Consider the following 24732-nt stretch of genomic DNA (forward strand, 5'->3'; position numbering starts at 1 on the left):
TGTCGTTTCTGCCACAAACACTCACAAATACCACAGAAACTGTGTTTTACAGTCGGTTTAGTCTTTAGGCAACGTGTCAAAGCAAATGTGTGTCAGATGGTGAATGTCTTGTCTTCTGGCAGGTCTCGGAGTCCACCAAAGCTTTACGATGGATTATAGATGCACTGAAATCTCAGGGATGCAAATCCAAAATGCAGCCGCCACTAATGAGTGAGTGTTTTTATATCAGCTCTTATAAGATGTACAGTATGCATCCTTCTGGATCATGATATGTATGTTTAATAGATGAAGGAACATTCATATTCATATTTTTAAAGTATTCGAGAGACAATTAATGTTTTTTTTTTAAATGATAACTTACTGTTGAAAAGTTTGGGGTCAGTAAGATTTTGTAAAGTTTTTGAAAAAAAAAAAGTATTTTCTGCTCACCAAGGCTGCATTTATTTGATCAAGAATGCTGTAAAAATAGTTAAATATTAATACAATTTAAAATAACAGTTTTCTATGTGAATATATGTTAAAATGCAAATTATTGCTGTGATCAAAGCGGAATTTTCAGCATCATTACTCCAGTCTTCAGTGTCACATGATCCTTCAGAAATCATTCTAATATTAGCTGATTTCTGATTATTATCAATGTTGAAAACAGTTGTGCTGCTTCATAGTTTTGTGGAAACAGTGATACATTTTATTTTTCAGGATTCTTTGATTAATAGAAATGTCAAAAGAACAGCATTTATTTGAAATGGAAATCTTTTGTAACATTATAAATGTGTTTGTTTCCACATTTTAATGCATCTTCTCTGGATTAAAATATTAATTAATTTCTTAAAAAAAAAAAAAATCTTGACCTCTGACCTCAAAACCAAACTGTAGAGTATTTTAGATGACCTATTATTTATCATCACTTATCTTTGCACCCTGTTTTGTGCCTAAATTCAAGACAATAGCTGTCTGCTGCTGTTGTGAATGAACTCTTCTGTCTGTCCAGCAGGTAAAAGCTCTGACAGGGATGACGGTGAATCCAGTGGACAGGAGACAGATGAAGAAACAGCTCCTCACACGTTTGCACGTCAGCTTCAGTATCCCAGCAGCACCGTCAAACGCTTCCCCGTGCCTGAGGAGAAGGTGCCTTGGGAGGTGCCTGATATTAATTATATAACATATTTTACCAAATATTATGTTGGATTGTTTATCTTATGTGACTCATGTGACTTATGTTTTGCTTTTTTAGGTAAACTTCACACCATATCTTCCCCCAGTTTACAATCAACAGGACAGCAGCGAGTGAGTGTCATTCTGACAAATAGAGCGGCATAATTAATCAAACTGATCAGGGATATAGTTTTGTGCAATTGTTATGCACTATTAAATATATTGTCTCCATACTTCAAAGTGAAGTCTCTGTTCTAATGCGTTCAAGTCGTGTCATTATTATTATTATTATTATATTATTATTATAATAAATTTGTTTAAAACAGGGTTTTTATAGTTATTTAAAATAGAATAAATGTTAACTGTAATAAAATATAATTTTTAAAAACTGAATAAATAAATTATATATTATGTAATTATATATAAAGGAAAACAAATTCAGCTAGATTCCAAAGCAACATTTCTGTTTTTGTTTAGTTTAACTTGACGGATTAAAATACCCAAAACTAAAACTAAAATAAAAATTAAGAAAACCTATATAGGCGTATTTAAAAACAAACTAACAAAACACACAATAAAATTACTAAAACTCAGGGCTGCCCTCCACTAAGAAGTTTTCTGGTCGACTAGTAGTCGTTCATTTTAAGCATTAGTCGACTAATCGCACATTTATTAATAAACCATTTAAATCATTATAACGAGCCTTTAATTACCTACATAGCCTAATAAGCGCTCAAGAACACACATTGCCACAGCGCATCTACAGAAGTAATAATTATGAATGAAACAGGAAAAAATAGTAAGGAGGCTGCATTAACATTTTAATAATTTGAAGTCGGAGACACTGACTCGTCATATCCGCAGTAGTGATGCGCCTGTATGCATGTTTCATATGGAGTACATAATCTGAGAATATTTGTTTTCCATTTGAATTAGTTAATTTGAAAGAAGACACTTTATGGAGATATATTTTTAATGTCTGTAAGGCAAAGATATACACAGAGTTTCTCTCTCAAGTTCAGAGAGACCGAGACGGCAGAAAGCGCATCCTGTTTGCTTTCATTATTTTACAAAAGTGCCAACTACACATAAAAAAACTAATAAAAATGACAAAACACAACAAAATACTAAAAACGTAATCTAAAATGAAAATGGGAAAAATAAAAATGAAGACTAATTGAAAAATAAAAGTGAAAAATGAAAATTCTAGTGGCCGAAGACTTTTGCACAGTAGTGTAGATAGAATATACATAGAATAAATAGAATTTAGGTAGAATGAATTATGATTCAGTTATTCATAAATTGAATAAAAACAAAAGCAAAAAAAACATCTTTATTCATCATTTTGTATGCAAAAATCTAGTTTCTACACTTTATGTAGAGAATGTACATCGTCAAGTTTAATAGAAATGACGGAAACATACATTCGCTGAATTGCAATTTTGAAGACTTATTATAAATCATAAAATGCATTTGTTTTGTAAATAAAAACCTTTTTCTCTGTACAGCTCTGACACTTCAGTCTTGGACAAGCACAGGTATGCAAAACACATACAGTATATTCAGCTGTGTCTTTATTATCCTGCCGGATTTTGCATTTAATTTGTTTGAGTGCTAAGTTTTATTCTCATGAATGGATTTGACAGGAATCCAGGAGGAAGGACTGGGATTCGGGGAAAAGGAGCTCTGAAATCCCTTGGTCCGAATCACATTCTCCACCCAGTCCTCACCAGGTGAAATAAAATCCCCCTCATGTCCTGATCTCCACTGGAATTAAACTCTAATCTCATATCAGATTGAAGTTTACAACCGAACACACAAAAAACAACACAGTCCCACAGCATTTATGAGATTATAGCAGATCAGAGATGGCGTTCATCCGTGTCCTTAGTTCATCCCGCTGTAAGTGTGAGAGCAATCAGAGAGCTTTCTGTCTATTTTTAAAGGTGGCATGATGCTGAACACAAGGTGCTGGAGTTTCTCGCCGTTTGGGAGGAAGCAGAGAAACACTGGGCTCTTCCTGGGGTGAGAACGCAGAAAATCTGATATATATATACACTACAGGACAGAAATTTGGAATAATTAAGACTTTATTTAATGTTTTAGAAGTCTCTTCTTCTCACCAAGGTTGCATTTATTTAATTAAAAATACAGTAAAAACAGTAATATTGTGAAATATTATTGCAATTTGTTTTTTATGTAAATATATTGTAAAATATAATTTATTTCTGTGATCAAGGCTGAATTTTCAGCATCATTACTCCAGTCTTTAGTGTTACATGATCCTTCAGAAATCATTCTAATATACTGATTTGCTACTCAGTTATTATTATTTATTATTGGTTGAAAACAGCTTTTGCTGCTTAATATTCTTGTGGAAATCATACTTTTTAAATGATTCTTTGATAAATAGAAAGAACAGTACTTATTTTAAATAAAAATCAATTGTAACATTATAAATGTCTTTTGATCAGTTTAATGCAAGTATTACTTCCTTTTTTTCGTACTTACCCCAAACTTTTGAATGGCAGTGTATCACTGTTTTCACAAAAATATTAAGCAAAAAAAAAAAAAAAAGTTTTCAACACTGATAATAATCAGAAATGTTTCTTGAGCAGCAAATCAGGATATTAGAATGATTTCTGAAGGATCATGTGACACTGAAGATTGGAGTAATGATGCTGAAAATTCAGCTTTGATCACAGCAATAAATTACATTTTATTCACATAGAAAAGTTATTTTAAATAGTAATAATATTTCACAATTTTTACTGTATTTTTGACCAAATAAATGCAGTCTTGGTGAGCAGAAGAGACTTCTTTCAAAAACATGAAAAAAATCTTAATTATTTCAAACTTTTGACTGTTAGTCATGAAAATCATCATAATTACTGTTTTTTGGGGTTTTTTTTAATGAAGATTAACTAGTTATACTCAAACACATCACAAACTGGCTTTAGAGATATGCTAAGCATATATTGAGTCAATCCTAAATTTTTGTTCCTAAACATTTTTTCTTGCAGTGCTCAGCTAAACCTGATGAGCCTCTAGCACAGTCACTGGAGAGGATTCTGGGTAAAAAGTTACATGACAAGACCAAGTCTAAACTAGAGGCTGGAGAAGAGGTGAGAAAGCCACAAGACTTCACTGATTAAAAGACATTGTTACAGACATTAAGAACATAGATATGAATTGCATTACTTTTCATATATTAACAAATATATTGATGTATTAATAAAAAATCATATATTAATAAAATGCAGCATGCAATAAATAAATAATTACAGAATTTAGTTTTTTTTTTTCATGAATTTGAATGCATGTGCTGTATGATTACATTGTATTGCTTATATTTTTCTGTATTTTATCATACATAATTTTGTACATAATCACCTGGTGCAACTGCTGTATCAGAAATTGCAAAAATCCAATTAGTAACACATGCAGCTACACAGGATGTGTGTTTTCTCTGTGATGCAGGTGTATAATGGTTATGTAGATGACAGCAGGAACACTGATAATGCCTGGATAGAGACCACCATCATCACACTTCACTGTGACACTGCGCTCATGGAAGATCTGAATCACATTGTGAGTAGAAAATATCATTTCCGCTCCTATTGCAGTGATTTCTGTACAATGTAAATGTAGGATTATTGGCCAAAATGAATACAAAGTGTTTTTTGGTTTACAAATAAACAAAAAATGCTGCCAAAGTGCCAAATGCAAGTAAAAACTGTCAATGGCAAGTAAAATCCATGATATGGCATAAATCAGACCCTGATGCAAGTCAAACACATACAAACCATCTGCTATTTTGACTCATGCATCTGCTAACATGCGTTTCCTTCTCAACTGAGACTGACTCATCTCGCTTTTCATGTTGACCTGTGCTGTTTCCCACAAATATGCAAGGAAACAATCTGTTTGTGTAATATTTATATATATATAATTCTATAAAAAATAATGTAAAATCCAATTGCATGTCCTGTATATTTTTCCATTAGCTGGTGTGATGAAAAGTTTATATACGTGCATAAAATAAGGTTACGTAACAGATTATTTGTTTGAATTGTGAGATTTCCCAATTTAAATGTTGCAGTGCGCCACTTACAGTATCATTTTTAATTGTATAATGATATATATTAAAAATATATACTTGCATGGCTGGTAAGAAATATTTATGTCCATTAGTTGGTGTGATAAAGTCTATTTTGCACACTGTATATGCTATATATGTTTATACATAAGGGGAAAGTAACAGATGCTATGAATTGGGATTGCACTTACAGTGCATCTGCATATGTACTATTTATATAATATCTATGCTTTGTATGAGTTGTGGGATTTCCCAGTTTTTAAAAATTCATCATTTACTGTATATATAATGTTTTATATTTGTAATTTTATCATTTTTATTTTATTTTTAAACTAATGTAAAATGCAAGTGTGTTTCTGGTAAGAAATATTAGTGTCCATTTTGCACACGTGTGTGCAATATTTTTTTATTTATTATTTAACATATGTGTATAAAATAAGTTTATTGTAACAGATGCTTTGTATTATGGGATTTCCTGATGTAATAATTGTAGTGCTCCACTTATGTTGATGCGGGTCCCAGTTGGATGCCGTTTCAATAGACATAAAACATCGTAAGCACATTGAGTTTTACAGCTCTGTGCAGTCATAGTCTCAGCGCTCCATAAGTGGTTTTTATTTAGTGAATTAAGCGGCAGTATTTCAGCTCTTACTGGGTTCACAGAGTAATTCAAGCTGTCTTTGTTTTTGCTGCAGGTCGAGAGCTCGCTGTCGTCTCATCAGCCGCTCCAGTGGCGGGAAGTGAGCAGCGCCGCGTGTGTGTGTCCGTACCAACAAGAGGCTCTGCGTCAGATATCACAGCGTCATAACGCACACTTTTGACCCTCAGGAAAACACAAACACACTCTGCACTCCTATGTGTCTTTAAAGGTGTGTCATTTCTGTGCCACAAACTGAGGAAGATTGTTTCTGCCACAGGATAAAAAACTAAAAAAGGTACTTGCGACCTTTTATCTCACAAGTTGGCCTTAATGACAAAATTGCAAGATATAAACTCAGTATTGTGAGATTTAAACTCATAGGTCTGAAAAAAATCTGATCATCTATTCATATTTATTTAAAGCACCAAAAAAACATGAATGAACATCAGAACCTGTTTTATTTCAACGTCAATACACACATTTTTCAAGTTTAAGTCCACCGGCGTTAATCTAGTCTTCTGTCTGATTTGTTTGTCGGACAAAATGGCGGATTCAGCGTTATGATTGGTCAGATCGCCTGTCAATCAAACTCCCTGCGACGGGTCAGTTCTGAGTTTCTATCTCGCAATTCTCAGTTTATATCTTGGAATTCTGACTTTGTTTCTTGATTTTGTCATTCTTGAGTTTTTTTTACGCAATTCTAAAAAAAGTCATCATAAAAGTCCGAATTGTGAGATAAGTACCTCTTTAACATTTGTTATCCTGTGGCAGAAATGAGCTTCCATATCAAACGGCAGCAAACAAAATTGTTCAAACAAGTTTTTGGATCGCAATTTTGTTGTATGCTGTTAATGTTGCCAGATATGTCGCTCACTTTCATGCAGATTTCTGTACAATCCATAAGCCATACAGTGAGCTTCACACATATGGTGCTTTGAATATGTTTTATAATGCATTATTGTATTTATTAGTTATTTTGCACAGAAGTTTCGGTATCTGGGTCAATATGAATTTGAATGTGGTTGTTGAACATTTTAAAATACAAATGCAGGTACCAAAAATCAAGTTTTTAGTTTGCATAAATGTGCACAGACTGTACTTTATGCAAGAAATAAATGTAGTTGCAGGGTAAAGTAAGGACTTTTATTTTGCGATAATGACCAATTGGCTGTACATTATCCTGCATATTACAAGGCTATTTACCAAATAAATAAATGATTATATGCACATTAAATATTTAAACTTTAAACAATAAACTTAAGTTGAGCCTTATTTATTAATTTGTGAAAAGAGCAAGTTATACAAGAGAAATGAACCAAAGGTGCATAAATGCATATTCTGTACATATTTCAACACTTCATGTAGCAATAATGCAAATGCCTTTGATTCATGTACAGTGCTGACAGGGTTTAATGGCCAGATGGCAGATTAGGCAGCATTGCATTATGGGATGTCAGCAGGCAGATACATTTGATGATATTATTTCACACTGAACATTAACCTGCACCTTGCAAGCAATTATGCAATGCCTTAAAAATCAAAGCAAATGCAGAAATGTGAACAATGAACTGTCCTCAATATAAGTTTTAAGTTACTGTGAGTCAGGTTTAAAATAAACATCTGCATTGTTATAAAGTATTAAGACATGAGAACTGAATAAAAAAGTACTGAAAGCAAACTAGCCTATTTGATCAATGATGAATAACATAATGTGCATATTGGTGTATGCAGTGTGAAAATTGTGTGCATTTTTGCAAATTTTTATTTTTTTTACATTTCTAGTTTAATTGTTTGCTGTAACAAAACATTTAATTACATCTTCAAAAAAAGTGATATAGGAACTTATTTGTCATTCATGAACAAATATGTTGTTTAACCTTTAGGGGTGTGTGCGATATTGACAAAAAATAATATCCCGATATGTTCTGGGATTTTATCGATAACGATAATTCAACAATATTTTGCTGAGTGTGTTACTGTCTTAAGGACTACCGTAGACAGCTGACTCATAACGTTTTTGATATTCTTCATATTCTGTGATGGTCAGTTCACACTGATAGAAATTAATCTTTTCCAGTAAGTTTAAATTGATTTTTACCTTTATAAAGCCATTTTTCTAAAAGTGTCCATTATCTTTTGAGTAAAATTCTTACATTTGAAATCCGTATCAATAAAATTCATCTTTGCAATGCAGAGGAAACACAGAAGCTGCATCTGAAGTGGCATTTAGATGTATTACACACTACTCTTTAGTGCAGAACATGAATGCATTTAACCTGCATTACAACTGCATAAATAATGTTTTGATATATTAAACATAAAACGCTGAATACTGTTATTTGAAATTATGTAAATAATAAAAGATACTTTAAATGTGAAATTAAAACCGCCAGTAGGTGGCAGCAAGTCACTGTTAATAAGTGAGTCATTTCGATTGAATTAAATCATTTAAACGGTTGATTCATTCAGGAACGAAACAGTCATGTTGCTCAGAGAGCAAAACAGCATTGAGGTTGTGTTTGGAATTATTTTTGTTTTCGAAAATCTCGAAATAGCGCAAAAAAAGGCAATACGGTGTCTAAAACGTAAGTCTCTTAATTAACTTCTTGTTTATTGAACTGTTGTACAAAATCAATATTACATTTGTAACCATGGTCATTTTTAGAGGAAAAAACGGCACTCTTTGTGTGAATTTTTAATGAATTTGTAGGTTTGAACGATTCTTTCATGAATGAGACTGAATCGGGTTCACGTGTCCGATTCGTGTCTGATCCGAGAATTTTGTTGCTGGGACGAACAGTAATACTTTGGTTAATATCAAAAATCTTGCTGGTTAATGCTTTGATGTTTTCTCAATAAACATATGAAACAGATCCCAGATTTTGGTTTCCATAATGTTCTTATTTGGTTCCCCTTAAAAAACGAACTAACTAAATATATAAATAAAATAATAAACATGCAAACAAATGGTTTGCTGGGTTGGTTTTAATAAACAGGATTTTATTATTAAATAGCATTCAAAAAATAAAAATGACTAATGATGTGACACAGATAAATAAAATATTGGAACTTCGGATAACGTGATGACATAAAAGAATCACTAATTAGGTTCTTATTCCGTTTCAAATAAATAATCCAATGGGAACATTCTGTATTTGCTCGGTTGGTTTTCATTTACAGAATTTTATTATTAAATAATAGCAGTAACTTAAAACTGTTTGTTTATTTAAATGCAATGTATATTTAGGTTCTAATTATCTTTGTTTCTTATGTGATGAATCATGGCTCTAATAAAGTGGAAAACTGATAAACCTTACCAATATCTGTCGACGTTTGGCTTTTGGAACGCAGGGATAACGTGATGACGTAAAAGAATCACTGATTCGGTTCTTTGAGCCGGTTCTAGGAAACGAACTGTTCGAACGAGTCGATTCGCTCAAATGAATCGGACTTCCCATCCCTAATTCACAATACAACGCGCACAGCACAGAACGAGTGAAGTGTGTGCTACGGTGTAGGTGGACAATGTAACTATAGTGAGCACAGTAATTAAAGTAGACAGTCTAGCAGTAATTGATTAAACGCGTGAGCGCGATAATACGCGTCTATAGATATTCAGCATCCTCGAGGACGTGACTCTGAATGAATGGGAATGAGCCGTGATCTATTTTTATCCCGCGCGCTGGTGCAGGTGCACAGGTCAGAGCAGGCGGAAGTGACGTGCGCGCTCACGAGACTCGCATTAAACCGTCGGGATTAGATCGGAGGATAGTCGAGCGGAGCTCAGCCGAGTTAAACGGTAGGATTTCACTCCTTTCCTTCATTTGTTACTCACATTTTATGATTTCCGATCGTCGTAAATTATTGTAGAATAAACGCTGGCACATTTCGCGCGTTTTGTAGGTTTGTTTACGTTTTATGAGCGTGTGTGTGAGAGATAGTGGGAGATCATCGCTTCGCGCTGCTGATGTGAGGGAGAAATATCTCCACAGTTGTTTCACAAACACCAGTTCGTGTTTTAAATCGCAGTTACAAGATTTTAAACGGCTTTAATGCACATTTCTGCATTTTATACCCGTGTTTGATGTTATACATTGATTTAATGTCCCGGATTGAAGCGCTACTAGCCACATTCAGAGCTGTCAATCGCGTATTTCTATATAATCTGCAGCTCTGGCGTCTAAATAGGCCATTGAACACAGAGGCCCCTAGTTTGTTAGATGCAGCGTATTTGTTTCTCTGCCAAGAATGTGACTTGTCCCAGCAGCCTCGATGCAGATGCACCGGCTGGAACAAAGCGAGCACATCACAAACACACCAGCCTCACTGTTCTTATAGGATATGAACAAATCCTTCCATTCCTGTCTGCTTAAACATCAAACTGTGATGCAGATGAATAGACTTGAGTCTGTTTTTTGTTTTGCTTTTAACTTGTTTTTAGTGTAAATGCATTGAGTGTTGTCACAAGGGTTATACTTTAGTATCTAATATGATGTCAAAAGTGTGCATCTGTATAAAATCGTTGTTTTTTTTTTTACCTTATAATAGGTTAGTTAATGACAGGTTCTTATTGTGACAACTTGCCCCACTCTTCCCTGCTTGGGAACTCTTGATGTTGTTGTTAGACTAATAATAATAACAACACATGCTGATCTAGTCATAGTCCACCGTAACTGAAACAAATGTACAATAGTCAGCAGTTATTTTGGTTTTATGCACAGCCTGTTACATCAATAACGAAGGTAATGTGTTGCTCAAAGCTTTGAAGTTTGCTTTAGTTTAATATTATTTAACCCTGTAAAACCTGACATATGCTCTTTAAAAAAATAAAATAAAAAACTGAACAGTTTATTGAACCTTTAGACAGAATATAAAACATGCATGTGTTTTTTGTTGAGTATCCTATTTGATATGTCAGGCTTTTATGACTCATGTAGTATGATATAGTGAGAATATGAACACCTGAATTTTATTCAGAGGCCCAAACATTAAAACTATGCAATTTGGTGCAGATGCTGATTTTTATATGGACAAAAACTGATGAAATTCTGATGCTTGTAATTTAAATTAATGAGATTTTAATAACAGTATAGCAGACACTTAAAATGATAAAAAAATATTATTGGTGGTCACTCTACTCTATATCTCCAATAAGATGCCTTAGCAAGATGATATTTAAATTATGCAATGCAATCCAATGATGATTAAGAGTTGAACAAATAAACGTTCCTCAAAAGATGTGAGATGTTTTGGAGGCTTGGGAAGATCATTCCTCCGCTGAGGAACAGTGAAAGTGAAGCTTCTGGAAACAAATGTTCTTCAAAAGATCCTGATGATCAGATTTGAGACGCACTGATTTTTCTAGAAAATGATTGATGGAGAATCAAGTAAAGCTGAGCTGCTTCAGTCCAGTAAGTGTTCATCTGAATATCACTTAAAAATTAAATTACATTTTAAAATTAAACTAAAAATTATTTCAGAATTATTTTTAATATATATAAAATAATTCTTAAAAAATGGTGCATACATGCATAATAATTCTTAAAAAATTATATATATATATATATATATATATATATATATATATGTACTTTTTCAATTCATTGCAGTCAGCCATTGTAATCATTGTAATTTAATAATTAATATTTAGTAAAGCAATTATAATAAGTATATAAAAGGTGTCACTGAAATATTACAAAAGTTATTGTGATGTTTACTTGATATAAATCTGCAAAAAGACATGTGAAGCATGAGCTGAAGCTGGACGTTTGTACAATTATACTAAAAGTATGTTTGGTAAAGCAGTGCGAGTGTTAAGTGTGTAGAACGGGGCTCGTGCGATTGCATTTGTTTCCAGTATGTCAGTGAATGTCCACGTGTGTCAGTAATGAGACGCTGCCATCAATCTGAGACTGAGACGGGTGCAGTTACAGGTCACTCTCTCCAATTTAGCAAATGTGGGTGTTTCCTCGTTCTCCTCTGCACCTCTAATTAAGCAAATGCAGCCTCTCACACTCGAGACGCCTCTCGGCTCAAGCTCAACCTGTTATCTGTGTTTTTTTAAGTGAGATGGGAGGAAAGTGGATCATTGGCACTCGTGAGCAAACGTGAGGGATTTTGCAAGGACAAATTTACATAGTCTGCATTTAAAGGGAAACCTCACCCAGAAAACACCATGAAGTAGTCTGTATGACTTGTGCGCTATATTCTGAAGGCGCACGATGGAGTTCAGATGTCCTGAAGAATTAGATTTGAGAGCTTTTTGGCTGAACACTTCTTGTAATGGCTGAACAAGCTGCATGTTCCAGCAGCTAAATGGCAATTCATTACAGGCTCTATAGAATATCAAATATATTTTTTTGTAATAATCGAGAATATTATCTGTCAGGGTCATAGTAAAATGTGAATGCAAAAAGACCTTATTGGAAGCAGGCTGAGAGCGAGATGCTCATGTGTGCTCATATGAATCAGCATCTGATTTCTTATATAATCTCACCACTGAATCATATGCAAATAGGACACTGAGGGTCTCCTGCACGCTACACTAGAGCTGCGCAATATACACGAACAAAACCACTAAATAATATTTAGCTTTTTTCTATACACATACACACAGACACATAAATAAAAAATGTTGTTTATTAATATTTTATTTTTGTAATCACCTGTAGTAATCACTGTAACTGTAATAATGACTAATATATATATACACACACATACAAAATAAAAATTAAATATATGTGTATTTATGCATAATACATATTTATAAATATATACTTTTTCACTTTTTCAATTCCTTGCAATCAGCCCTTGTAATCATTGTAGTTTAATAATTAATGATTAATATTTAGTAAAGCAGTTATAAAAAATAAAGCTATAAACATTATTAATGTGTGTGTGTGTGTGTGTGTGTGTGTGTGTGTGTGTATAGTATACACGCATACAGTGGGGGGGAAAAATTATTTGATCCCCTGCTGATTTGTTTGCCCACTGACAAAGAAATTATCAGTCTATAATTTTAATGGTAGGTTTATTTGAACAGTGAGAGACAGAATAACAACAAAACAATCCAGAAAAACACATTTCAAAAATGTAATAAATTGATTTGCATTTTAATGAGTCAAATAAATATTTGATCCCCTATCAATCAGCAAGATTTCTGGCTCCCAGGTGTCTTTTATACAGGTAGGGAGCTGAGATTAGGAGCACTCTCTTAAAGGGAGTTACCTGTATAAAAGACATCTGTCCACAGAAGCAATCAATCAATCAGATTCCAAACTCTCCACCATGGCCGAGACCAAAGAGCTGTCCAAGGATGTCAGGGACAAGATTGTAGACCTACACAAGGCTGGAATGGGCTACAAGACCATCGCCAAGCAGCTCGGTGAGAAGCTGACAACAGTTGGTGCGATTATTCGCAAATGGAAGAAACACAAAATAACCGTCGATCTCCCTCGGTCTGGGGCTCCATGCAAGATCTCACCTCGTGGAGTTTCAGTGGTCATGAGAACGGTGAGGAATCAGCCCAGAACTACACGGGAGGATCTTGTCAATCATCTCAAGGCAGCTGGGACCATAGTCACCAAGAAAACAATTGGTAACACACTACACCGTGAAGGACTGAAATCCTGCAGCGCCCGCAAGGTCCCCCTGCTCAAGAAAGCACATGTCTGAAGTTTGCCAATGATTCAGAGGAGAACTGGGTGAAAGTGTTGTGGTCAGATGAGACCAAAATCCAGCTCTTTGGCATCAACTCAACTCGCCACGTTTGGAGGAGGAGGAATGCTGCCTATGACCCCAAGAGCACCATCCCCACGTCAAACATGGAGGTGGAAACATTATTAGAAAATTGCTTTATTAGAATACTTTATTAGAACATTTATTTATTTAAATGCTTTATTAGAAAATCTGTGGAGGGAGCTGAAGGTTCGAGTTGCCAAACATCAGCCTCGAAACCTTAATGACTTGGAGAGGATCTGTAAAGAGGAGTGGGACAATGTGTGCAAACCTGGTGGCCAACTACAAGAAACGTCTGACCTCTGTGATTGCCAACAAGGGTTTTGTCACCAAGTACTAAGTCGTGTTTTGCGAAGGGGTCAAATATTTATTTGACGCATTAAAATGCAAATCAATTTATAACTTTTTTTTTAAATGTGTTTTTCTGGATTGTTTTGTTGTTATTCTGTCTCTCACTGTTAAATAAACCTACCATTAAAATTATAGACTGATCATTTCTTTGTCAGTGGGCAAACGTACAAAATCAGCAGGGGATCAAATAATTTTTTTCCCCACTGTATAATATAAAAACACTTATTGATTGATTGTTTCATTCATTCATTCCAGAATAGATTCAAAATGTTTAATGTACGAAATAAGAATTAAATATACAAGCAAAATCTATTTCAGATAATCAAGGCATGTTTTCGCATTTTTATACACCAGTAAAACAGTATGTAGCCATAAACGGCTGTATTTACCTACATATGTGTTTATTAAAACATTATAAATATGTAAACGTTAGCAAGTAAAAAGCATCTTCTCATTGAAGCCATTCATGATGTGTGTTTTCCCAGAAGTGATGTCACAGAGGGAGGGGCGGGACCAGAACGGGACACAGTATTTATGTAATTGACATGTGGGACTCGTCCCTGTAATCCTGGACAGAAAGCTCTCCTTCTGCTGCTTCATTTTCATAAGCTCACAGCCACGGCAGGAGCGCGTTTGATTTATAAGAGATGGACCTTGATGTGTGTGTTTTGTCCTGTTGAAATAATAGCTTCTGCTGTTCTCTTTTATTAGTGCTTGACTGATAAAGTTTTAGTAGCATATGCTGATAGTGATATCTAGAGAATGTCTTTTTATGGTACGTTGAAATTTTGGGGGTTTTATTTTTGATGTTGTCATTTGCTTTTAAGCAGAAGATACTACACAACAGGCGAATCTCAGACTGAGACAAGCTTTATTTCATCTTTCTCTTTCAGCACTTGCTCAGTTTATCCATTTGATCATCTCCTTGTTTAATTTTTCCAGTTCTGAAACAACAACAAAAAACACAGTGGTGTTGGATTTAATCAAATTTCAAGCAAATAATTACAAAAAATGACAAGTAAAACATAGATTTTTTTCATTTTGAAGACTGAAATAGTGCTTTCTTGTAAAACGTACTTGAATAACTTTTGTTTTGTAGTATTGTAACTTTGAAAAATATTTTGCAATGCAGGTGTTGAGGAAGGAATTTGAGTTTATGTTTTTAATAATTTTATAATGCATTCATATATTATACTCTATAAATATAAGATTAAAAAGGTTAAAAAAATATATATGTGTGTGTGTGTGTGTGTGTGTGTATATATATATATTAAATAATATTTAAGTTTTTTTATTTTATTGTTATTTTAATTTTATATTTTTAAGATTTAATTTGATTTTTAGCTTTTCATCAACTCAAAAGCCCCAGTTTGGGAAACCTTGCACTTAGTGATACAGAAATTAAACAATTTTTATTTTATTTTTTTTGGTTTTGAGGCCATGTATATGCTAAAGTACTGTTAAAAATGGACAGAAATTTTGTATGTATCCTAAAAAGTGCATTTCTGCTCCAGTAAAACAACATCATCCTGCACTTAGGGGCGTATGCACATTTCTGTTCAGTCAAATACTCTCTGGAATCTGAATGTTGTTTCCTGTTTGTGATGCAAACTAAAGGTTATTGGACGACCCTTTGGATATGTTTTTAATAGGAAATATATCAGCATAAGAAAGAAACAGTGTATGGGGTGTTGAAAGGGTCTTTGTGCGTCGTTCAGTCATCAAACTAAATCAGTTTCAGTTCATGTCAGGCTCCCGGAAGACCGGCCAATCAATCGCTCCATCTTCCTGCTCTCCTTCTCGTCATCTCACCTCATGCGCCTCCTCCTCCACTCCTCCTCCTCTCAGCTCAGCGTGCGTTTTCTCCTGTGGAGTGACATTTCAGTAATGAAGCGATCTCTCAGTCAAGGGTCCCTCAGAAACTCAAACACTGACATCTAACAGCACACATTTCACTGCCTGCCCTTCAACCACTGCTTGATTTGAAGACCCATGAATGATTCAATTACAGTTAATAATAGGTTAAATTATTATATTACATTTATATTATTTTTATTTTAAAAATATTACCCATCAACATTTTATTAATGTGTAAAATACTAATACTAATAATTTAAAATATTTCTATTCCATTTAATAATTTTTCAAATATTAATATTACACAAAGATATTATGTGTATATAATTAATATTATTAAAATAATATCATTTTTAAATATTGTTAAAATCATTAAATACAAATATTATATCTTAATATTTTATTAATGTTAATTAAAAAATTGTTATTAATGATATTAATAATTATACTTATTATAAAATTTTTTTTTTTTTGAATTTTGTATATAGAGATGAACTGTTTCTTTAAGAGAAGAGAAAGAAAAAATGTCACCCATCTTTAAATTTAGGGTTGGGTTTGTGTGGGTGGAGTCCAGTGCGGCTGTAAAACCCACAATCCAACCTTGTACTTGAATGCATTTCTTCTTGTTGTGATTTGTGTGTGTGTGTTTAAAGCAGAGAGAAGTGCACTAAACAAACAGCCGTTCTGTCTGAGCACTTCTCCTCGAGGGGAAGACTGATTCTGCTTTAGTGTGAGAGTGTGAGTGTGTCCTCCCAGATTTGTGTGCTACTATAATTACAAGCGCCTGCAGCGTCTCATGGGGAGCGCATTAACACACACGAGTGGAGGAATAAAAATCACTGCGCGCACACTCACTCCTCTTTTCTCCTCTTTTTCCCCTCGTTTCTCCCAACACTGCTCTCCACTTCTCTCCATCCTGGCCAATATACAGTATATCTGGCAATCGCTACTTACATTGATAAGTACACTGATGTAGGGTAGGCGATAAAATGTTGATACTGAATGAACGTCATTTAAAAATTCTAAAACAAAACAAAAAAATATATATATATATTTTATTAATGGCTAAATAGATTTTAAAATTTATGTCACAGCAAAAATTCTATAATGTTTTTTCCACAGTTAAGTAATTTAGAATCTTGTATGTGCCGATATAAAAAAAAATAATATTTTTAAAAATATTAAAAAATCTTGGTTAAATATTATAAAATGGATATGATTTGCTAACAGAAACCTAATATCAGGTCCTTTCTCGACTAGAACTTTTTGCAATTTGTTCCATTGTTCTTCATTAATCTCACATGTAAGTAACATCAGTCAACAATCAGTGATGGCTGCTGATATCTATGCTAATAAGATGAATATTTTTTTTATTATACACTACACTTTAAAAGTCTCTTCTGCTGACCAAGGCTGCATTTATTTGATTAAAAATACAGTACAATTGTGAAATATTATTAGAATTTAAAATAACTGCTTTTTGTGTTAGTATACAGTAAAGTGTGATTTAAAGCTGAATTTTCAGCATCATTACTCCAGTCTTCAGTGTCACGTGATCCTTCAGAAATCATTCTGATATGCTGATTTGCTGCTCAAGAAACATTTTTTATTATTATCAATGTTGAAAACAGTTGTGCTGCCCAATATTTTTGTGGAAACAGTGATACATTTTATTTTTCAGGATTTATTTGAAACCGAAAACTTTTTTTGTTCTGTTCTCTCTTTAGTATTCATCCCATCATCCTCTCTGTTCTCTCTGGTCTTCCCCTTGTTTTCCCTGCTGTTGAAATCTTTTTGCTTTTACTGAGGTGATTGGATGATGTCCAGGACTGTGTTTTTCTGCGTGTGTGCTGGCAAAAGGAGTTATTTTTATTTTATTTTCAAAGACCTTCAAAATGATGTATGATTTGTTGGAATCAGACAAAAAATGACTGACCTGTTTGAAGTCAGTTCTGTGTGGTTCATTTCAGGTCGTCCTCGCCAGCATCTGTTTTGGAGTATTGTGATTCAGTAGATTTGTGTCGTGAAAAGCGCTATACAAATAAACTGAATTGAATTGAATAGATTCAGTGTGACTGGCTGATATATTGAATAACTGGTGATATAAAATTAAACGACATCTTGACGGTTGAAATGACTAAAGCGCTCTTATCCATGAAGATTTCTCGTTAAGAGCATATTAATTTTTTTTAGTTCAGTATAGCAAATAATGTTAATATAGTTGGTAAGTTTAATTAATTTTCATGACTTGACTCAAGTTATCTGTTGTAGTGAGTCGATTCATAAATCTGATTCAATTATTTTTTTTCACTCGCAATCATTACAAGTACAGTACAAAAGTATAGATGTATTGTACACACAAACAAATCAACAAATTAAATAATTATGCATAATATCAATAATAAAACAAACATTTTTTTTATTTGATTCAAGTTGTCTGTTTCAGTGAGTAGATTCATAATTCAGATTCATCAAGTTGTGTTATTATCACTCATAGTCACAGAAGTCCCTGCTTGTCATTTTTGATAAATTTTAGATTTTTTAAAATATTGTTTTAATACATTTTCCCCCCAGGTTTGTTTATTGGTTGCACCTGTAACCACATTCATTCATTCAACTAACAAAATAAATAAATAAGACAAAAACTAAAAACCCTATACAAAAAAAAAAACCTATTTAATAAATGTTTTAGTATTAATATCTGTAGGTCAATATTGTCTATGAATATGGATTGTTATATTGGTGACATGAATTTAAAAAAGAATTACTATAATTCTGTTACAAACAGTGTGAAAAACATTCTTTGATTTTAGTTTTTTACAGTATTTTCTTGCTTTAACTATTTTGAATCAGTTCAGTTTGGTTTAAATGATGCTTCTGTCAGAGCAAATACATTATTATGGAGATATTTTTCAGTCTTTTGCAGTATATTCAGTATATGTTGAGAAGTAATAGTTGTGTATTCAGCTCTGTGGTTATCAATACACTGATGAACGTGCTGCTGAAGGTTTTACGTGACTCCATCTATAACCGAGTCACTGTTACATAACTCACCTGCATGAGGCCAGAGCCGTCGAGGCCATCAGCGAGGACGTGATACACACCCTGAACCCGCTATCATCTGATCTGTAATACACCGTGTGTGTGTTGGTGCTTCCGCTATTGACTTTGAACAAGGCATTAACCTCTCGTACAGAACTGTAAACCATAACGTCGTGTCATTTTGTGTTTATTATTTGTGGCTGGTCCTATATGTATTATAGATAGATGGATAGTCAGTTTTAGCAAAATGTGTGTGTGTGTAGAGAGAGAGAGAGAGAGAGAGATACATATATGATTTATTAATTTATTTTAATATTTATGACCTGTGCTGGCAAAATGAGTCACAATGAGCAATGAGTTATTTTCAGATACCTTCAAAATGATGTATGATTTGTTGGAATCAGACAAAAATGATTGAGCTACACCCGTTTGAACTCAATAAAGTCAGTTCTGAGAAAAATCAAGTTAAAGTTTTCTGAAGGTTCTAAAGCAAAATCACATAGCAACGTTACATTGTTTCCTCCACGTCCTTATTATTGTTACTATATATAATATTAATTACTATATTAATAATCACAATATAGCCATTTTTATTTGATCTTTTTCGTTAAAAAGAACCGATGCAAAAAACAACAACAGTAGAACAAATATTAGAAAGTAACAAGTAGTGCATTACTTTTATCATTTTACATCTAAACAAAAGCATTCAAGTAAGAAAAACAAATAATCAAATGTAAAAATCACTTCCGTGTGTTCATTACAAATAAATTGATTATTAAAGCTACAAAAGCAGTTTAATCAAGAGCAGCGATCTTTTCTTTTATTGTTAGATGAACATTGAGACAGACGGCCTGTATATTAAGACATACTGTACTGCACGGATCTAATATAATGTTACACATCAGATGTTTTCTCCAACAGTTCCCCAAACGTTCACTTAAGACGTAACGGATTATGTTTGCGTGAATAGCCTACTGAAATACTGTGTATACAGTATGTGTATGTATTGGGATCGTGTGCTTGCGGAAGCACCTTTGTGTGTGATTCATATTAGGGATGTGCAGCAGAGATCGAGTACTCGAGTACTCGGCTGTGACAGCTACGATCAATCATGAAAAGATGATCGTGAAAATGTTTTTTTTTCTCTGGTTGGTTATAGCAGCACTTTGGGTGGCACCCTGAGCTCTGATTGTTTAGCTGTCCACAGCATGCAGTCCAAAGTATAGACATGAGAAGAGAGAGAAGCATGGCTTCGAAGTCACGTAGTGATGTCTGGGTTAGCTAATGCATATCTGATTCATCTAATATAGGATGCGTTGGGATATGAACATTTATTAACATGCTGATTGCGCTGCATATTACCAGTGTTTAGTTTCATGCTTAAATGCAATGCACGATATTGCCTGATTTATGTGAGATGGTCAGTACTGATATTATAACAATCCAGCAGTGCTTTTTTCATCATATTTGTTCAACAGTAGGCATACTTCAATTAAAATTGTTTTCGTACTTCATATGGCTTCGAAGACGCGCAGGCGATTTAAGGGATCACTTGATAATGTAGATGAAAATATAGCACAAATCTGCCATAAACATAGCATTGACAAGACTGTTATCCCACGAGATGAGACACGAGACTGGGTTCACGAGGACGAGACGAGATTTTTAGACTCCTCAATGATGAAATATATAGCGAAAATAGTCTTTTATTCAACTGAAAAACACAAAATGCAAAAAGTGTAGGTGCATTTTGAAATCGACTTATACTTAAATTATACTTCTATTTTAATTAATTATATTCAGTAATAAACATGTAAACTAGAGCTACACGATTTTGGATAAATTGAGAATCACAATTTTTTTTTTTTTATAAATTGGAGATCACGACTCTCTCACAAAATAACCTAATTTACTAGTTTTTCTGCTTAAGTCTTTTAAAAATATATTTATTCAGTTGAACAAAATTTTTGAAAAAAATTCAATGAAGGAGTCAGTGTCTCGCTTCATAAAGACTTGTTTCACTATTGAAATCTCCTGAATGAATGATTCAATGTCAAATACATTTTTTTAAACGGGTTGTCGCCAACTCCTGGCGGAAGATAAGCGTTACAATACAAGTGTTAAGATGCTTTAGTTTTGATCACTACTGTAGACAATGTGTAATAGCATTATAATGATAACTTTATAGAAATCTATAGTAAATTCTGTCTTCTTTACTTGACCATGTTTCAGCGCCCTGTCATGAAAGCGCATCACGGCGGAAGCTCTCTCTCTCTCTCTCTCTCTCTCTCTCTCTCTCTCTCTCTCTCTCTCTCTCTCTCTCTCTCTCATTCAATGCGCATTCCGACTCATTTTGCCAGCATAGGTCACAATTGTAATTATAATATATTTTTTATATTATTTTATTATTATTTATTTATTTTTATTATTTATTAAAATTGTTATATATATATATATATATATATATATATATATATATATATATATATATATTTATCTAATTTATGTTAATGATATTATTATTATTATTATTAGTTATTTTTATGTATTTATAATTTGATTTATATAGAGACATAGGATTTATCAATAAATGAATTTATTATTCATATTATGCCTTATTTTATAATCAATTCAATTAATTTTCATCAATTGATTTTAATTTCATCAATTGATTAATAAATTAAATTTGTTTTTGAAAAATGTCTCTCTTGCTCACCAAGGCTGCATTTATTTGATAAAAAATACAGTAAAATCAGTAATCTTGTCAAATATTATTACAATTTAAAATGACTGTTTTCTATGCCAATATTTTATGAAATGTAACTGATTTCTGTGATCAAAGCTGAATTTTCAGCATCATTACTCCAGTCTTCAGTATCACATGATCCTTCAGAAATCATTCTAATATGCTGATTTGCTGCTCTAGAAACATTTCTGATTATTATCAATGTTGAAAACGGTTGTGCCGCTTCAAATGTCTGTGTAATATGTGTGCGCAGTGATTGGTGTGTATGTGAGCCGTTGGTTTACTGGAACGGCTGAATTCATTCCCGTCTTCAGAGTCTGTGTTTCTCTTATTCATGTTAAGGACACAAGAGCTGTCAGTGTGTGTGTTCCGACACGTCTCAATAATTAATGAGAGATTGTAACCGAGCCGAAGCAGCGCTGGATCCTTTACAGCCTGCAGAGGCTTCAGATGGATTTCAGACTGTATGTTTGTCCTCAACAAAGAGCCTCAGAGTTAGTATGCATGTGAATTATGACTAATTTATCTACTCAAGTTTAAATCAGAGACCGTTTGGGTTTCTTTTAGGTCTAGACCGTAACTAACCTTGGTTTAGTGGCAGAGAAACGTCTGGGTTTAATTGCAGCTTAGTTTGGACGAAATAAAAGCGCTAAAAGCCCGTTTGTGTTTTAACTCTTGCCGTGTGATGGTGAATATCTTCAGTTGTTCGGTCTGTGTTATTGATTGTGCTGAATATGCGATCGGATGGTATGAACTTTGGAATGCGCTCGGATGTGTCGAACAGGACTAGCTTGCTAAGCAAACATGCCTGACACTCCTGAATGTCAATGCAGTCGGTTTAGTCAATGTTCAGCAACACACCTGACCCGCTTTGACATTAATACTCTCTGTTCACATATACTGTTTCATTTTATTGCAACAATAACTGTGTTTTAAATACACAGTTAGTGACCTTCATAAAGTAACCTTTACAAACACATACCACCATAGTTTATTCCAGGGTTCCTCAATTATTTTTTGCAGAGGGCCGAATTCTGCCAACAATACCAAGCCAAGGGCCACTGACCTACACACACACACACACACACACACACACACACACACACACACACACACACATACATACATACATATACATATATATATATATATATATATATATATATATATATATATATATATATATATATATATATATATATATATATATATATATATATACACACACACATACATACACACACATACATACACACACATACATACACACATACATACATACATACATACATATACATATATATATATATATATATATATATATATATATAAATATAAATTAGTGCTGTCAATCGATTAAATAATTATCACGTTAATCACAATCATGTGTAAATGTGTTGAAATAAAGAAATGCATGACAAACTAGTTTAAGGAAACAGACTTTCACACTTCCGCCAGGTATGAGACATAATCCTTATTGTTCTTTTATCATTATTCTTTTGTTTTTATTCAGCCATTATCAGCCTTTATACTGGCAATAAAACGTTTACCAAGCCACATCGCTTCAATCCCAGCATACATTTACCCAACTATTATCAAAAGTATTTCTAAATAAATACAACAAAACATTTCTTGCGACCTTACGTGAAGTATAATGACAAAATGCATTATGAAGAAGAATTGGACCTGTTCTGCAGGTGCATTAGAGCTAATATTAGCATCATGCTTCATAAGACAATTTATGAGATTAATAGTGCACTTTTACTCAGAACTCACTTCACACCACCATCGAGTGTTTGTAATAACTTCCTTTTACGATCACATGTGGAATGTGGTTGTTTACTGTTGTTAAAATATGCTATTTATAGCCTTTTATATCGCTGCACAAATTAGCATTTCAGATGTACACATTCCACTCAAGAAAATCACATACAAATATCCTATCGTAATCGTGTGTTTATTATCTTATATAATCTATAGTGCCAGGTATACATTCCAAGTATAATACACATTAGTAAAAGGATCTATTTTAATTTTTATATGTCTATATACACCTTGGGCGGCCCAAAAAGTAAAAGTAGCCCAAAAACCGCAACCCACGGCTCTGTAATTTTTCCTGCGACTGTATTTTCAAAATAGCCCACTTGTGCCGCTGCCCTGGCAACACTGGTGCTGTACCCTCATCACACAATGATGGATAACCTTGGGGTCAAACCTTATCAAACGATTAATTTGCGTAAAATAAATATTAACGTGTTAAAATTTTCAGATTAATCGCATTCGTTAACGTTGACACCCCTAATATATGTGTGTGTATATATATATATATATATATATATATATATATATATATATATATATATATATATATATATAGTTGCTTTTGTTAAAATAGTCACAAGATGGTCACAAAATAAATGTTCAGATTTTTTTGTTTTATTCAAACAATTATGAACATTTTTGCATTTAGATACAGAAGAACTTTGCCTGTTGACTATTAAAAACAAATGAACAAACAAAAAATCTGGATCTCCATGTTTGCCATGCAAATCAACTGTTCCTGCTCATCTCCAGACTGGATCTCTTCTCCACTTTCCCTAATTGCAGATTCAATCATTAGATCTGTCAGCATGTCTTAACACTTAGATTTTTGGGGGGGGATCAAACTGTAACGCCGTGTGTCCCAACCAGTCGTGACGCGATAATTCTATTTTAGAAATGTTTTTTTTTTTTCTGCGACGTCGTGGCAGGAACAACATACAAAATATGACCGTGATAATCTCAGGTAATGATTTATGTGCTTTATTCAATGTTAAAAGTGTCTAATTTTATATATATATATATATTTCACACACACTGAACAAAATTATGAACGCAACACTTTTGTTTTTGCCCCCATTTTTCATGAGCTGAACTCAAAGATCCAAGACTTTTTCTATGTACACAAAAGGCCTATGTCTCTCAAATATTGTTCACAAATCTTCTTCTCCTTCTCCAAATCACTTCTCCTTTGCCGAGATACACCATCCACCTCACAGGTGTGGCATATCAAGATGCTGATTAGACAGCATGATTATTGCACAGGTGTGCCTTGGGCTGGCCACA

At 33.5% G+C, this 24732-nt stretch overlaps 2 protein-coding genes across 10 annotated transcripts in view; both read left to right on the forward strand.

The window, feature by feature from the left end:
• The window catches only part of trpm2 (transient receptor potential cation channel, subfamily M, member 2), a 43764-nt gene extending 36198 nt beyond the window's left edge, over positions 1-7566 (forward strand). For 5 of the 6 annotated variants that reach the window (XM_058787994.1, XM_058787990.1, XM_058787992.1 and 2 more), the window contains 9 exons: positions 123-210; positions 992-1140; positions 1235-1287; positions 2664-2693; positions 2802-2888; positions 3102-3180; positions 4179-4280; positions 4636-4746; positions 5950-7566. In XM_058787994.1, coding sequence (XP_058643977.1) covers positions 123-210; positions 992-1140; positions 1235-1287; positions 2664-2693; positions 2802-2888; positions 3102-3180; positions 4179-4280; positions 4636-4746; positions 5950-6075 — 825 coding nt within the window. In that variant the 3' untranslated portion in view covers positions 6076-7566. The remainder of the gene's footprint in view (positions 1-122; positions 211-991; positions 1141-1234; positions 1288-2663; positions 2694-2801; positions 2889-3101; positions 3181-4178; positions 4281-4635; positions 4747-5949) is intronic. The other variant, XM_058787995.1, reaches the window with a different exon arrangement.
• A 1866-nt stretch (positions 7567-9432) lies between these two features.
• Positions 9433-24732, forward strand: part of si:ch211-45c16.2 (mitogen-activated protein kinase kinase kinase 13) — a 68690-nt gene continuing 53390 nt past the window's right edge. For 2 of the 4 annotated variants that reach the window (XM_058787394.1, XM_058787391.1), the window contains exon 1: positions 9433-9693. The gene's annotated coding sequence lies outside the window, so the exon portion shown is untranslated. The remainder of the gene's footprint in view (positions 9694-24732) is intronic. The other 2 variants (XM_058787397.1, XM_058787393.1) reach the window with 2 other exon arrangements.

This window comes from Onychostoma macrolepis, chromosome 09, assembly GCF_012432095.1.
Source record: "Onychostoma macrolepis isolate SWU-2019 chromosome 09, ASM1243209v1, whole genome shotgun sequence".
NCBI lineage: Eukaryota > Metazoa > Chordata > Actinopteri > Cypriniformes > Cyprinidae > Onychostoma > Onychostoma macrolepis.